We start from the raw sequence: 16,038 nt of genomic DNA, 5'->3' as shown, positions 1-16,038 counted from the left end.
GGAGGGAGGGGGGGGGCAAGTTCTTTTAGCTTGGCCTGCATCCAGAGGCGCAGCCAAGAAGCGAAACTCCTCGCAGCCTGACTCACTGGTAATCCAGGATGGAAGGCATGTCAGCGACAGTCTGTATCTGCGCTGTCACATCCCATCGCTCAGACAACGTATCACTCCATTCACAGCAGCACTAGGCTTTGATCTGGCTGAATACACCCAGTAACACTGTCCTCTTTTAAGCCGGTAAGTGGGTGGATGTTGCCGACTCTTAATCTGTATATCTACATGGTTCCCTTCTCTGTGATCAAGCTCGCGCAAAAAACTTCAAATGGAGCCGCAGGGGCCCGTAAGTGTGTTTGGCATGGGAAGGGCATGGATTTATGAAGCATAATTACCGTTAATAACCCTAGGGCTCGCAAGGTTTCTTTTCAACACTGCTTATGTAAATATTATCTTAAGGCTCTCTGTAAATTAAACAGTTCCAGTTGCTGGCGTCGCCCCATGCAGATCTGCGAAGAGCCAGGAAGGAAAGGCTCGAGCAGCCAGATTATTGTACAATAGAGAGATACACTCACTGTGGAAAGAAAAGCTGGTTTTGCCGTGCGATAAAGCTCGGCTGACACAATGATAATACCTTTACAGACGGGATGCTATTGAATAATGAACTTCAAGAAAGGTGTTTTTTTTTTCCCCCAAAGCGGACATGCAGCATTGTCAAAATGAACTCTTCAAATTCACCGCGAACAGAAAAAAAAGCATTTATGCCGTATAGAAATGTTTAAGCAGCGCTCCCTGGGGTTTGGCTCTGTGCTTGAGCAGTCATCTGCATGCTATTTTCAGAGTGTAAACAAGAACTAAATTATGGCCTTTCTAAAATTTCAAAACCCATTGTGTTGTGAATGCTTCTTTTCCCCGGAGTATCTGGTTATGCAAATCATTCCGGCGCGAAAGGCTGAGTTTTGAGTTTTTTTGGCCGGCAGCTCGAGCCGCCCAGGCCTGCAGTTAATAAAAATGCATTATAGAATTTGAGCTTGAACATATTATGGATTTAGAAGGAGGTCATTATTGTGGGTTTCTTTGAATGCCAAAGTTCGCCGCGTTGGCTGGCCAAACGCCAAACGGAGCGGATCAATAGCCTCCCTCTTCTTCCCATTCTGACTCGAGCATCTGGGGTATATGAATATTGAATTAATGAGAGCTACATGCGACGCATTTCCCCCCTGCCCGCCATTGATTTGAGCTCATCAAAAGCTCATTGTGAGGAAGTCTGGTTAACCTCAAATGATCTCAACTGGCTTCAGTCAATTAGGCCGCGAACAAGCCTTCCTGTGCCCGACGCCTTATTAGATGACACTCTGCTCGCTAAGAAGACAGCGACGACGGGAACATTTAATAAGGGGTATTGATGAAAAACTTGCGGATTACCGTGTCAGCAACAGACTGATGAATTCAAATCCACTCTGTATCGTTGATGCAGCCCCTTTAATACCGCAGCCGCACAGCCATACTTACTGTATGGCCTGTTAAGGGCACAAAGGGCAATGAACAATTACCAATGAAGAAGTCATTTCCTATGTCAACAAATGGAAATGGCGGCAGCTCAGTCAGTAGTCTTGAAATGTCTATCAGAGTTCGAAAAGCCGGGCAGGAGCCACCTCTGAACCCAGGATGCAACACTGCTGCCTGAGAAAGACCTACAAGGGTTTATGAGAAAGACTTTTGGTTAGAGGTGCAGTCTCTAATTGCACTATTCTGCCTCCTGTGGATGAGATAAGATGAAACTTTAATGTTCCCTGTGGGGAAACTGAGTTGTTGCAGCAGCAAAATGGTAATACGACTAGGGCTGGGTATCGAGAACCGGTTCCAATTTAGTTTCCAAATCGCTTAACTCATCAGAATCCGTAAGCGGCCACAAGCGAAACACTGATGAAGTTTGTATGTCCATAACAGCCTCCTTCAAAACAACAGTTATTGCTGGAGACCGAGTTACAAAACAGCAAAAAATAAAATAAAATTACTCCAAACAGCTTGTGCAGCATAATGCAAGTGCTCTGAAGCCACTTGCACGGTGAGTCCAAAAGTCCAATATTCACCTCATTCATTCCTAGATTTTCCGCACTTGTTTCTGCACTGTACCAACCATCACAACAGCAGCAAGCAGATGCTGCCTTCAAATGCTGTCGGAAATATTGTAATTACGGGTAGAGCCTACTCAATAAAGTGATATAATGTGGTGGTAAATATTTTGTTTTACTACAGTGATGTTGACCTCCAATTATCAAATGCTAAATGTGCCTTAGCTGTTTTGTAAAGTAATTCCGAGACAAAAGAAACTCTTTCTTGAGTAATAAAATAAAGTTAACTCCACTAAAGCTGTATGTTTAACTATGGTATTACATCTACAAAGGATGGATATATATAGAAGAGATCTTTAGTGATTATTGTAAACAGCTTACCGTACTTTCAAAAATGTCAACCCTCCTGTTAATGTAGCAAAAACTCAATAATGTCATAATTATTACATTCATAGGAAAAAGGTTATTACATTAATGGTATGTAACCGTTATTAGACTAGGTAAACTTATTATATCAACAGGATTATTACACTATTAACTGCAAATTGATATTACTTTAGTGGGAAATTTATTACAGGATCATCACACTATTAAATGCAAATTGTGAACAATTAAACAACTAAAACTTCCCCAGAGAACTGAATTTACATTTGTGTGAACTCATATTTCTCTGAGAAGGCTCGACACTCCTCAGTTGAATGCCATTAGCAGATATCACTGTCTTATGCATACCATGTCTGGATAATCAGTTTAGTGAATTTGATCACCTGCTTTGTTCTTATGTCTGATAAGATGTGAACTCTGTAGTTTGAATGCTGGTCCAATATCAGTAGATAGTCTTTTCCATTCAGGTGGAATATATTTTCTCCCTTCTGGCTTGCTGTGTGGTCAGTGGGCCTCTCCTCTGTTGTATCTATGAAGCCGATGTGTTTCTCATCTCTATCTCTCAGACTGCCTTAGTTCCTTTCAGCAAGACCAGTTTACCACACCTGGTTCCTCCTGTGGTTCACTCAGCCTCACCTGTCTTGGCATCTGGATCTTTTCCATCGCATCTCATAGTATCTCCTCCTTCTCAGTCTCAGTTTCAGTCAGAGCAACACTTTATTTAGAATTCTTCATCTGACACCAAACCTTATTTTCCATAAAAAGCCACTACTGACTTTAATGTTGGTTTAATGAACTTTATACAGGCTGAAAATATGCTGTCACTTGGCTGGCAGGGTGGCGCCTCCTGCACCTGAACCTTGATTTTTTTGATGTTAATAATAATGGAATAATGGAAAACAGTGACTACGAGTGGCTTGGAAATTTAGAAAACACCGGAAATGGCTCGACATGATGGGCTTCTCAAGGTGCCACATGGGAGGAAAACTTTGCATTACAAGCATGTAGGTAAAAGTCAGTTTATGCTTTAAAGTGTTTCCCAATGTTGTCGTCCCTGTCGTAAGTGAGAGTTTGATCAGATCTGTTTGATCAAACTCTGTCACAAACCTGTTAACACCAAAGAACAGTATTTTTAATAGATGTATCCTAAATGTAGGTGTGCTTGTTAGTATTTGTTGCAAAGATCTGAAGCAAAGATACAAGATCTGCATTGGAAATTCCATAATCAGTTACATATGAATGAAAACAGCACAATCAAACCATTTGTTAGGGGCAAAGACTTATTTTTTTAATTATTATTTTGCCCTCATGAAGCTGCTACATTTACACTGCAGGTCTTAGTGCTGATTTCTGATGTTTTGCTCAGATGTGATGGTCTGGTGGGAAAATTCTGAACTGGAACTTCAGCAGCAGTGTAAATGGAGTTACTCCTCGGCATGGGGAAAGCAACGATGGAAGGCCTTCCTCAGTCGAGAGAGGAATCGCCTCATCTTTTTAAGAGGTCTGAACTCTGCAAGTTAAGCAAAATGTGAAGTTTAGTAAAATGATCACCCTTCACTCAATAATAGGAAATATAATATGAATCAGAAATAATACACCTGTACAGATCAAATTTGGACTTGTATCTTACTTTTTTTCTTGACCTCAGTGGGGACAGCGGTCGAAGCCTCATCAGCTGGGACAGTGGGAGTGGAAGCCCCGTCAGCTGGGACAGTGGTAGCAGTCATAGTTGTCTTGTCAACTGGGACAGAGGTAGTTGAAGTCTCATCAACCGGGACAGAGGTGATGGAAGCCTTGTCAACCAGGACAGTGGTAGTTGAAGTCTCATCAACCGGGACAGAGGTGATGGAAGCCTTGTCAACCGGGACAGTGGTAGAAGTTGTCTCGTCAACCGGGACAGAGGTGATGGAAGCCTTGTCAACCGGGACAGTGGTAGTTGAAGTCTCGTCAACCGGGACAGAGGTAGTAGTTACCTTGTCAACCGGGACAGTGGTAGAAGAAGTCTCATCAACCGGGACAGAGGTGATGGAAGCCTTGTCAACCGGGACACTAGTGACTGAGTTAGTTGTGGCCGATGTGCTGTCATGACAGAAAGCCTTCATAGCCAGGAAGGAGTCTTTCACACTGCAAGAAGTATGACAATCAATCAATTAATCCATCAGTCAATCCATCAATCAATCAATCAATCCTATCATCCTTCCCTCTATCCATCAATCAAGCACCTGTCCAACCATTTGCTTTGTCTGCTAAGACACACACAGACACACACACTTACTGAGAGCTGGTGGCGTAGGAGTCCTCCAGGTGGCTCATGGTGAGGAAGGGATGCTGCAGAGCGTCGCCGGGCGTGGCTCTCCGCTCAGCATCAACCTCCATCATCCATTCCATGAGGCCTGCGAACGCCCACACATCCTTACCCTCAACTGCCTCGTCTGGGTAGAGCTGGATTTAGAAACAAAATCAGTGACAGTTCAGTCAAATTCACTTCACAGCTCATGGAAACAGAGCAAATAAACACTATTAATTAGTGCTATTATCTATCTATCTATTGATGTATCTAACTGGTAATCATAGCAAATGTTACAAGACTTGTCAAGTTCCAAATGAAAGGAAGGAAGGAAATCTTTTTTATACAAGAAAACAGGGACCACCTACGTGTAGCAATTCACCCAGCCGATCGAAGATGTTCGTCCTGTTCTCTGTGGACTCAATGCCCATCTCACAGGTGAACATCTCTGGTGTCTAAAGAAACACAGAATATATATGAGATACCTCTTCACACATGTTTTAACAATTTTAAAAGGATTGTTGGATCTTCTGGAAAAAACAAACACCCTGTCCATACAGAGCCAAAGCAGGAGGGTGTCACAATACCTTCAGCCTCCAGACCCCTCCACGGCCACGTCTGAAGAACCAGCGGGTGTAGAGACCAGCATCCAGCAGGTGCTGGTCTGGGAGTCCCTGTGCCTCTACAATGAATCTGATCTGGAAAGACAATACAGCATCACATTAGCCTACATTCTACATCACATCTCCACATGGGTGTGGAGACTTGTCTGTGGTGGAAACCACCTTAGAGTAACTGTAGAGTAAATCAAATATAGGTATATTATATTACTTACTGCATCATATTCATTGTTAGACATATACAGGTCATGACCCAGGAACATGTAGGCCATGATGCACCCGAGGGCCCACATGTCAATAGCCTCGGTGGCTCGGAGGCCCAAGAGAACCTCTGGAGCCCTGAGGGTGGAAGACAAGAGCCAAACATAAGAAATGTTACTGAGATTTGAAGACCAAGAATACAACATCTGACATGAACCAAATTCAGCATTTTTCCTAGAAGCTACAGAGGAATGACTGAACCTCAGCTATTCATTTACAGTATAGGAAACTCTCAGTAGAACATACCTGTACCACAGAGACTGGAAGATCTCTCCAGGCCTCACTGTGGAGGCAGGAGTGGCCAGACCAAAGTCAATGAGTTTGACTCTGAAGGGCTGATCCACACAGTTCACCAGCATGATGTTGTCTGGCTTGAGGTCTGCGTGGATCAGCCCTATTGACTTTAAGCCTGAAAAAGCCTGGGCCAGCTGCTTCAGGACCGGTCTGATTTCAACAAGAGACAGGGGCTGGTTTCTCTCCTCCATGAAGGCCTGGAGGCTCTTGTCCAGCATCTCGAACACTAGACAGGGGTGTCCTCGGTGCAGGAAACACTCGTGCCACTGCACCAAGTGACACTTGTCTGCGTCCAAGATGCGGATTGTTTCCAGCATGGCCCGCTGGGGAGAGAAGATGAGAAGTTAGCCAGGTTCATTGGCTAGGTATAAACACTTCATGATACACATTTTAATAGACCAAGCAAAATTTGAAACATGTTACCCAAAACTTTCATGAGCGTTATCATCAAAAAGAATAAAATGTTCTACCTCTTCGTTGAAGTCCTGCAGGGCTTCGGCCCCCCTCCTGAGGACCTTCACAGCCACTGTTGTGGCCGTGTCCGTCTTCAGGCACTGGGCCACTTTGCCGAAACACCCCTCTCCCCTGAACACCTGAACCAGGTAGTCACATGAAGCGCTAGACAGCACTTCACCCTGGACTACCTGGAATTCCTCAGGTGCCGGGAGGAGAGGGGGGGTCTGGAAGTTCCCAGGAGCCAGAGGGGAAGGTGGAGTCAGGAGTGTCTCCCGTGGAAGAACTGGTGAACCCGGGTGGAATATTTGTAAAAAGCAGTCGTTACATTCAGAGTCATGCAGTCAACACAACACATACAAACACACAACTAAACCATTAATTATGGCCTTGAATTTAAATACTTATATGTCAGTCTAAGTCTATATGAAGTAGACACATGTATCAACTGCAGAAGATACTCTGAGCATTTTAATGAGGAGCATTCCCAAAGAATAATACAAGAGGCAACGGAAGCTGAACAAGAAAATACAGTCTTGGTACTTCTGTACACCATCAAACAATTGTAAGAATATTTACATTATTTACAGTATATAGACCGTGGTGTGTGTGTACGTGTGTGTGTGTATGTGTGTGTGCGTCTGTATGTATGTCCATTTGTCCGTATGTGGGTGTGTGTGTTTGTGTATGTGTGTGTTTGTCTCTGTGTGTGTATGAACATGTCTGTGTATGTTTACAATTCCCCATTTGGCAGATGTTAAGTCTCACTCACCTGTCCTGCTCCGGTCTTCCGAGTCCTGCTGGATTCCATGTGGATTCCACATGGTCCGTGTGTTAACAGTGTTTGTACCGACATCCATACGTGAAGTTTCCATGTTTGTTGGTCTTCATGTGTTGGTGGAATAACGTGTTTCCAACTCAGTGTCCACTTATCAAGGAGTCTGTTGTTGTGACTTCATAGTGAGATATAGAACCTTAGCAGCTCCATCCTCAAAGGCCTACAGACTGATTCTTGTCCTCAGTGATGTCATCATCTTGCCCTTCAATATCTAAAGTAATTTCTCTATGGGAAAATGAATGGGGTTTTCATATAATCGTCCCTGTCACAGTCTGATTTTTAAAGTTGGACGTTTTCACCAACATGCATTTATGTCTCCAATGGCACCATTGAATTGTGTCACTGTTTTTGAGTGTGTGTGTTGTGTGTGTGTGTGTGTGTGTGCGTGCCTGCCTGCGTGCGTGTGTGTGTGTGTGTGTGTGTGTGTGTGTGTGTGTGCGCGCGCACACCCAGAATTATAGAGCATACAACACACATACATAACAAATGGCACTCCCCCTGTCATTGGATTGGATTGAAATATATTTTTGTGAACTAAAGTTACTTAAAGGAAGTTGAAACTATGTAAAAGATGTAAAAAGATCAGTTTCCATCACTCCTACATGTTCAGTCAGACTCCTGTCTGCCAGAGACTAGTCTGGACCTAAAGCCCAGGTTGCTCAGCAGTGTGAGAACCAGGTTTTATCCAGGAAGTGGAGTTACCAATGCACAAAAGCACAAGCAGGACACCAAGACTTGGTGACGGTCAGCAGTGAGCGGCTGAACACAGTGTGAGTGTGTTCTGCAGGAAGCCTTCACACTGCTCAGAATGAAGGAATAAACAAATACAAAAATACACTGATCTCTTTTATAGTCACAATATTGTAGTTGTTTGTTGCAGTAGTTTACTACAGAGTTTTAGAGTCCCTGGTCTCAAGTGAGATTCTGATCATTTTATTAAGGAATCATCAGTAATATTTTACTGGCTGGTTGTACAAATTGAACATAATATATCAGCAGGGGTTCAGCAGTGTTGTTGATCAGTGCCGGTCACTCCACTGTTACCTCAATGGCTGCTGAGATTTCAGGTTTTCTAAACAAGCAGTCAGGTCCGTTCTCTCTGTTTTGGTGGAAATTCTCCACACACACCCTTAAGTTCAGAACTTCTTTCAGGTTCATGTGCACAACCATGGAAGACCGAACCGCAGTGAAGCCTAGAAAGGCCGACAAAGTCCACAATGACAAGTCCGCTCCAGAACCAGAGGTGGAGGAGCTGAGGACTCTGAAAACTTCAAGAGCCATGCAGAGTCGGCCTGACAACCAGCGCCGTCGCTAGTGGGGTGAAAGGTGACGATTCTAGGGGCCACAGCTGGAGAGGGCCACAGCAACTCCAGCAGGATGTATGAATTAATGAATTCTATAGACCCTGCAAAGGCATTTGATACTTCAGAGAAAAAATAATAAACCCACAAATTATGCAATATGCGATTAAAGTAGTTTTCATTTTCCAATCTCTCTCTCTCCTCTGTGTGTGACAGTGTTGTGAATGTATTGCCTATGATAGTATTGGAATTTTCATTTCCATAACTATTTTGTTTTGTGTATCTTGTAATTTTGCAAAAAAAATGGATCCACTGTAGAATGTGAAAAAGTACATAGTAAATACTCTGAAGCCTTTTCTGTAGTGTTTGCAGTATTTCTATTGTGTAGAACCCTTTCATCCAGAATAGTACATAGTAAAACAAGAGGTCCCATGCTGTTTTACAAACAAAAGTAAAATATGCATATTATCTACAGTATACACATTTTATACTATCAACCAAAGATCCATATAACACAAAGGCTCACTACAGTATTGACTGCTGCTCTTAGTGTTTTCTTTGCTCAGTGTGACAGTATCTGCTGTTCTGGTGACTTATTCAGTTTTGGGACGTGACTTCATTGTGTTGAGAGCTTGATTGCTCTCAAAGCTGTGGCCTTTTCCAACCATCTGCCAGCTGTGGCATTGATAAGGCAGTTTGGGCTATCTTGACACTTGCTGTTATGTCAATATTAATAGCCAGTTGTAGATCAATTACTCTTTAAAACATGCATTTGAGTTTTGAGCCCACATGCAAAAGCAAGATACAAGTGAAAATTCCCTGATGCACTGTAGGATCTGCTGCAGACCCTGATGTCTCCGGCTGGATTTCTTTATCAGTTATTCATGAATCTGACTCATGAATCATGAATATAGAGATAGTTAAATTCATAATCCAGTGTTACTGAAGATGGAATTGAGGACTTTAATTGTTGGCTGTGTGGGTTTGTTTGAGTTTTTGGGATGTTAGTTAGCAACCTGCCAATTGCATTGATGTGGAATAATGTCTCTTGTCTTGATTTGGTGCATTAAACATAATGCAACCAACACTTCCAGCAACCAACACTGAATTACAGCATTACACAAAATGATAGAAGTAGAACATATTGGGATAAAGAGTAGAAAAAGAACTGGTGCCCTTCTACTGGCTTTCTTTACATACTAATTTATCAGATTTAATTACTTTTTTTATGCTCTGAAATGTGTTGCCTGAGTTTTTGAAAGAAGGACTGCTAAAAATGACTTTTACATGTATTTTGAGGCTGTAAACCATTTGTTTATAATTGTGACATTTGACGAACTCTGGAGTGGAACAGACCTCTACAGTAGGTTGAGTTATGACGGGTTCAAATTGTTCCAGAAAGTCCGGTTTTCCAGCCACATGTCACACACGTAAAAACATTTATACATACCCACAAATTACAAATGGTAGAATAATTGTGCCATTACGGTTTTTGGGGGGGCAAGGAGGCTGATCCCAAGCTGGCACTCGAAAGCGACTTAAGCAATTAGAGAAAAAACGAACAGGGGAAGCAATGTACATATGAAAACACCAAGCAATTCAGAGAGAGCCCAGGGAAAGTGCTCCCGCCCCACTCCAGCAACAGCAAGGATATAGCCACATTTGTCTCAAAACAAAGCAATAAAACCAGCCAGCCAGGAGTTGTTAATTTCCTCTTTGCTTCAATTGACTCAATAAGCCCCCCCCCCCTTCCCTTGGAGACAGCCACCGCCACCGCTTTACAGGTGAAAGCGGAGGGGTGGGAAAAAAGAGAGGAGGAAATAGAGAGAAAGAAAAGAAAAAGAGATACAGCGCCAGAGGCAGAAAAGCAATCGAAGACTCGACTTCCACAAAACCCCCGGAAGAAGTTAATCTAGACTGCCGTGGGAGTTTTTCATTAGCTTGGCAATCTGTTCCTGCAGAGTAGGTGCAGATGTAAGCTAAGTGATATTTTATAACTGTGGGCTCAGAGGCTCCAGTCAGAAGAGGGAGAGCCACATATGGGAAACATTACACTGGCCCAGCGACTCCTCTCCACCTCGCCATCCACCTCACTTTATGGCATCCCACTGGAAAATTTGGATGGAGACATTACAAAGTGTTGGTTCTTTCTTATTTCAACCTCTAATTACTGTAAGAACCCGTGTTGTTACATAACTATACAAGCAATTCTGAAATGACTGTCTCTCTCCAGTCAGGACAGAAGTATCTCTCCCAGTCTTTTGTCATAACCTGAAAACTCATCTCTTCCTCACCCCTGTCTTCCTCTTCTACTGGTCATGCTTCTGTTTGGTTAAAAAAAAAATGTCTCTACCTTGTTTTTCTGGCTTTAGAATCAGAATCACAATCCTTTTATTAGCCAAGTATATTTGCATACACAAGGAATTTAGTTTAGTGGTTGCTTGTGTACTTTGTTAAAAGACAGAATAAAACACAATATAAACAGCATATAAAAACAGTATATATATAAAACAGTGCATAAATAAACCAAAAACAAATAGAAACAGTAGAAGAAAAAGATAAGATCAGAATCAAATACAGAATATACTTATTGCACTGTAAGTAATTGCAAGTAATTTGAATACTGAATATTGAATATATTGAATATTTAATTTCTGAATATAGCTCTTCGCTATCATACATAACACAGGACACAGGAATATTTGTAGAGAGATTTGTAGAGTTGCTCTGACTTGACCCTCACCCTCATCACTATTATGTAATACCCTGGGTTTATAACCATGTATTGTTATTTTTTTATTTACATTACAGCCTTTTGCTGTGAGTATTTGGGTTTAATGCAGTGTATTGCATCTTACATTTATTACTGTCATCAGTACGTGTTAACCATTTTATGTAATGTAATGTAATGCATTAGGTATTTTCTTATATTGTCTGCATAGTACATTTTAAGGTTTGTGAACATTCTAAACAAAGTGTTGAGTTCCTACATTACTCTTGGTAATTTATATTTCTTGGAATTTAGGTCTGACCCATTGTTATGGTTACCTGAGCTAATTCTAACCAATAGCGATGCTTGTTAACTTCTTAGCCAATAGGAAGCTAGAAATTTTTTTGGGGAACGCGCCATGTTGGAGAAGGAAAAAGAACAGAAAGACGAGATGTCAGAGAGCTGTCGGTTTTTATTTTACAATGTTTAGTGAAGTTATTGCGTTGTTGGGTCCATGAAACCAGTCGTTGCTCATTGCTTGAAGATTGTCCTTGCATGTGAGATTGTCTACAGAGTTCAGGAGAAGTCCGCATGGCGTGTTGATCGTCGTGCCCTTCTGATGAAGAGTTGCCGTGAGGACAACGTGCAGCGGATTCGGGAGTGAACTGTGGATTCTCCGGTGGACGTTTCCTTGAGGTGTGAGATTCCGGTGTGTTTTCTGCACCAGCGTTGGATTTGATCAGCAACAGGGAAGTGACTCCTGTACTGTGAGTAAGCTATGTTTCAGTGGAGGACAGTTTCGCCACTCCGTCCATCTTGTTTTTATGAGCTCCAACGATTGCGCGCGCCAACACACTGCTGCAAGCTTGCATAAAACTATTATTAAGGGTGCACCCAGGTTCAGTTGAACAAGCCTAATCCTGTAAAATCTATTTTGAAATGTTGTGTATTGTTTGACTTGTGTAACTTTTATTTTTTGGGGTTTGAAAGAAGGGGAAACACTGGATGTGTATATGCGACCTGTTTGATTTATTTTTTTGCATATTCCCCTAATACATAACCAACTAAAAGTGATATCCTGCTGAAGAGTTATTTGACTCATTCTCTAATTGTGTGTTTTTACCTGTTTCTAACCTTTTATCCATCTAGATTGCTGAGGTTGAACTATTATATATATATTAGGAAGGTATATCCAGGTCTTTTATGCACCTTTGAAGAGGATCATAATTTCTCCTAGACATGTTTATTTCAATGGAATGTCTCTTCTATCATTTTCCTCTAGTGCATATTGGTGTAGTATTGTAGGAACAATAGTACACATAACATGAGCCGTTGATGGAAGGGTTACAATTATCACCACTATTAGTTGCTTTCAATGTTAGTGATCTAGGAATTTAAGCTTATTCTAGCTAAATGCCCAATGTAAAATGCAAGCTTGTATGTTGCTAAATGCCAACATCCTGCCAACCGATGTAAGCACCCATTTAAAACATCACATTATCTCACATTCTGGAAACGCCTACACCTTGCATCCCAGCATTATGGGTAAAACCCAGACCAGCATTGCGGCCTGCCTACGTTTAATGTGTCTTTTAAGTCTGAATCATAAAACATATTATTTGTTTTCTGTGGCTGGGAAGTGTGGACTCTCATGATAGCGAAGCTGGTGGAGGGCCAACGCAGAATTCTAATCAGCTCTTTCCGACAGAAAGTCATCCTGTACCGCCGCGTGCTCCTGATCCTTGGCAACTTTTAATTAGTGTTTGTCCTTCAAGCCTGTGCTCCTCACAGCTATTAAGACCCTTAAGCCCTTTGCAAATTAATTATAAAAGACTAAGCAATCACAGTAATTCAATTTGGCCCCGGGCACCAGGCCTGATCTTTGACCTAACCCCAGTGTGCTTTTCTAAGGGGACAAAGGGAGTCGTGTACTGAGCCGGTACCTAACAAGTGTCTGAAAGTGAATTGATGACATTTGGCTCCGTAATGATCTAACGCACCGTGTCTCCTGTTTACAATTACACTGCATTTACACTGTAGGCATCTAGCTGATGTGCAAAATAATAAAAATAAGCATAAAGTAGTAATCTGCAACTTTTTCATATGCATAAATGTCCTGAAAACTATCATGTGAAATATGAAAACTTTTACATTTGTTGTTGTGAACACTCGGTGTCAGGTCAGCAAACAACAAAATGAGCCTGGAAATGTAAGGTACATCGCCAATAGCTTTTTTTTAACTGTTTTTTACTTAAAACTAGGGCTGTCAGCGTTAATGCGTTATTCGCATGCGATTAATTTCAGATACATAATGTGTTTTTTTTATATCATGTGTTATTTTGTCCCTTCTACACACCCTTAGTTGGCTAATCAAGCGCCATGGATTGCTGCTGCATCCTGCTGGCTGTATAGTTACCTGTGTAATTCACATCGCTAACCCACCTACGAGCCAAACATACAGGTGCTAATGTTAATCAGACTAGCGGGCAACCACTTCGCCAAAGCCGGCAAAGCACTAGTTTAAAATGTGGGAATCGCCACAGACCTGTGGATGAAATTGTGCCATTTGTTCCAGGTGATGGAAGCTTCTGATGATGATCCAGGCTATGTGCTCCGGTTTAAAGTGGCATTAATTCATGACAGTGGTTTCGAGAATGTCTAAACAAAATGCCACAAACTGGTTGAACATTTCAAGCATAGTCCAGCAAACGCAGCAGAACTGTTGTCCAACTGTTGTTTAACAGATTAGAGGTTCCAACTGTTGTCCAACTCCGCTTGTGCGACGAGAACAAGCAGAGAATGGACAACAGTTGGACCCTTTAATCCAAGATGTTTCGACCAGATGGAACTCCACTCTGAGCATGATCACTCGGCTTCAAAGAAACAAAGATGCACTCAGAGCTGCACTTGATCTCCATCAGCAAAGAAGCACTGCAGCCATGCTGACCAATGCCGAATTCGAGAAAATCAAAAAGCTTGAAACACTGCTTGAACCCTGCAGGTAAGCTACTTAAAGAAATCACAATAACATTTATTTTGTAGAAAATGCAAATGTGATTCATTATTGTCTCTTTGATCACTGGCAATTAATTGCAACAAAAATATTAAATGATGAATTATTGTCTCTTTTATAACTGGCAATTAATTGCACTTTATTTTTCATGGCAGGTATGTGACTGATCTCCTTGGGGGAGAACAATACATATCCTGCTCAGTGGTGCTGCCTGCACTGTGCCATTTGTTCTGGGTGATGGAAGCTTCTGATGATGATCCAGGCTATGTGCTCCGGTTTAAAGTGGCCTTCACAACTGACCTTTCAAAGCGGAAAGAAAGCACCAATGTCCAATGGTTGAAAGTGGCAACAGCAGTCGACCCCAGCTTTAAGGATCTGCAATGCCTTCCCAGATCTGAAAGGGAGGAAGTCTGGAGGTTGATTAAAGAAGAGACTGCCCAGCAGGCTAACAAAGAGACAAGAGAGCCAGAACCACCTAAAAAGAAGATGAGCCTCCTGTTGGTTGCATCAGATTCAGAAGATGAAGGGGAGGCAGCAGCTGACACTTCTGTGGATCGGTACAGAGCAGAGCCCAGTATCTCCATGGAAGTCTGTCCATTGAAATGCTGGTCTGAACACGCAGGGGCCTACAAAAGCTTGGCACCTCTCGCACAGGAATACCTAGCTACACCTGCAACGACAGCACCATGTGAAACACTGTTTTCACTCTCTGGTCACATTGTACAGAAGAAGAGAGCAGCACTGCCCTCTGATAATGTTAACAGACTGATCTGTCTTAGCAATTGGCTTAAAGAAAAGAAATAGGAGAAAAGTTAGCACTTAAACAACAGTTCTGAATCTGATGTGTCTGAGTGCAGTTTTTCATTTTACTTCACTGTCATTGGGACACTGTTTTTTCCCCCCTGTGCAGTACAGGAGAATTATGAAGATTACATTCTTCATTAGAAAATTGAAAATGTTACAAATATCCTGCTGTGGCAGTCCATTTTTGGACCGTTCTGTTTACTTTAATTGTAAGAAGTAGACATTGTATTAACTGGGTCTACATTGCACTTCTTTTGATTTGAAAGAAATAATATAAAAGGTCATAAAGTAAATTTTTTCTTTGTGTTCATTTGATTCCCAATAAAGACACTCTGATAAGAATTGCTTTACATTTTTAATATGGACATAAAAACGGTTTTGAAATGCAAAATAATGGAATTGTAAACATGCGATTAAAAACGCGATTAATTGCGATTAACTATTGAAATTTGGAGATTAATCGCATTTAAGAAAATTAATCGTTTGACAGCCTTAACTTTACTTAAAACAATTTCTTCTAGTTTGGAAGACCACACCTAATCTGTGACATTTCATATACAAATGTCCATTCTCTATCACCAACTGATGTGACACAATAGGGATTCAACCTATTGCCAGTTCATGAAAGCTTTTACAATTGCTGTTCTAACCGTTCGGAGTCTGGTAACTCTTTCATCGGAAGAATCACATAGGAAGTGATGCGGTTTACGTTTACGTTTGTTTGGAATAAATAGAAGAACTGGGTGGTTAGCATTAGCAGCGATAGCCACCATGGCTGAAGAGACAAAGAGAAGAGAAACTCTAATTGCATCAACAGAAAATCCAAGGAGAAAGAAACAGATTAATTGCTCAGAGGAAGGCAAGCTTTTTTTGTCTACATTGTCTACACGTCTTTATTAATATGTTGCCGATACTGAGTTGCAATACTACTGGAATACTGGAAACACTGCTGCGTAGTGATTGCTGGGAAATGCAGTACAAATCACCAAAGCAAGAATCTCTCTTTC

The 16,038-nt window shown here is 41.7% G+C and overlaps 1 protein-coding gene across 1 annotated transcript; it reads left to right on the top strand.

Moving 5' to 3' along the window:
* Nucleotides 1–8,371: 8,371 nt before the first annotated feature.
* LOC139644238 (E3 SUMO-protein ligase ZBED1-like) lies at nucleotides 8,372–15,031 on the top strand. The gene is made up of 4 exons (XM_071519656.1): nucleotides 8,372–8,489; nucleotides 13,881–13,949; nucleotides 14,008–14,215; nucleotides 14,383–15,031. The coding sequence occupies exons 1-4, from the start codon at nucleotides 8,372–8,374 to the stop codon at nucleotides 15,029–15,031; spliced, it is 1,044 nt and encodes a 347-aa protein (XP_071375757.1).
* Nucleotides 15,032–16,038: the final 1,007 nt, after the last annotated feature.

This window comes from Centroberyx affinis, unplaced genomic scaffold, assembly GCF_046629955.1.
Source record: "Centroberyx affinis isolate AG114_WGS23_722 - 3 ecotype Tasmania unplaced genomic scaffold, CSIRO-AGI_Caff_v1 ptg000719l_1, whole genome shotgun sequence".
Taxonomy (NCBI): domain Eukaryota; kingdom Metazoa; phylum Chordata; class Actinopteri; order Beryciformes; family Berycidae; genus Centroberyx; species Centroberyx affinis.
This window is presented reverse-complemented; position numbering and strand designations above follow the sequence as displayed.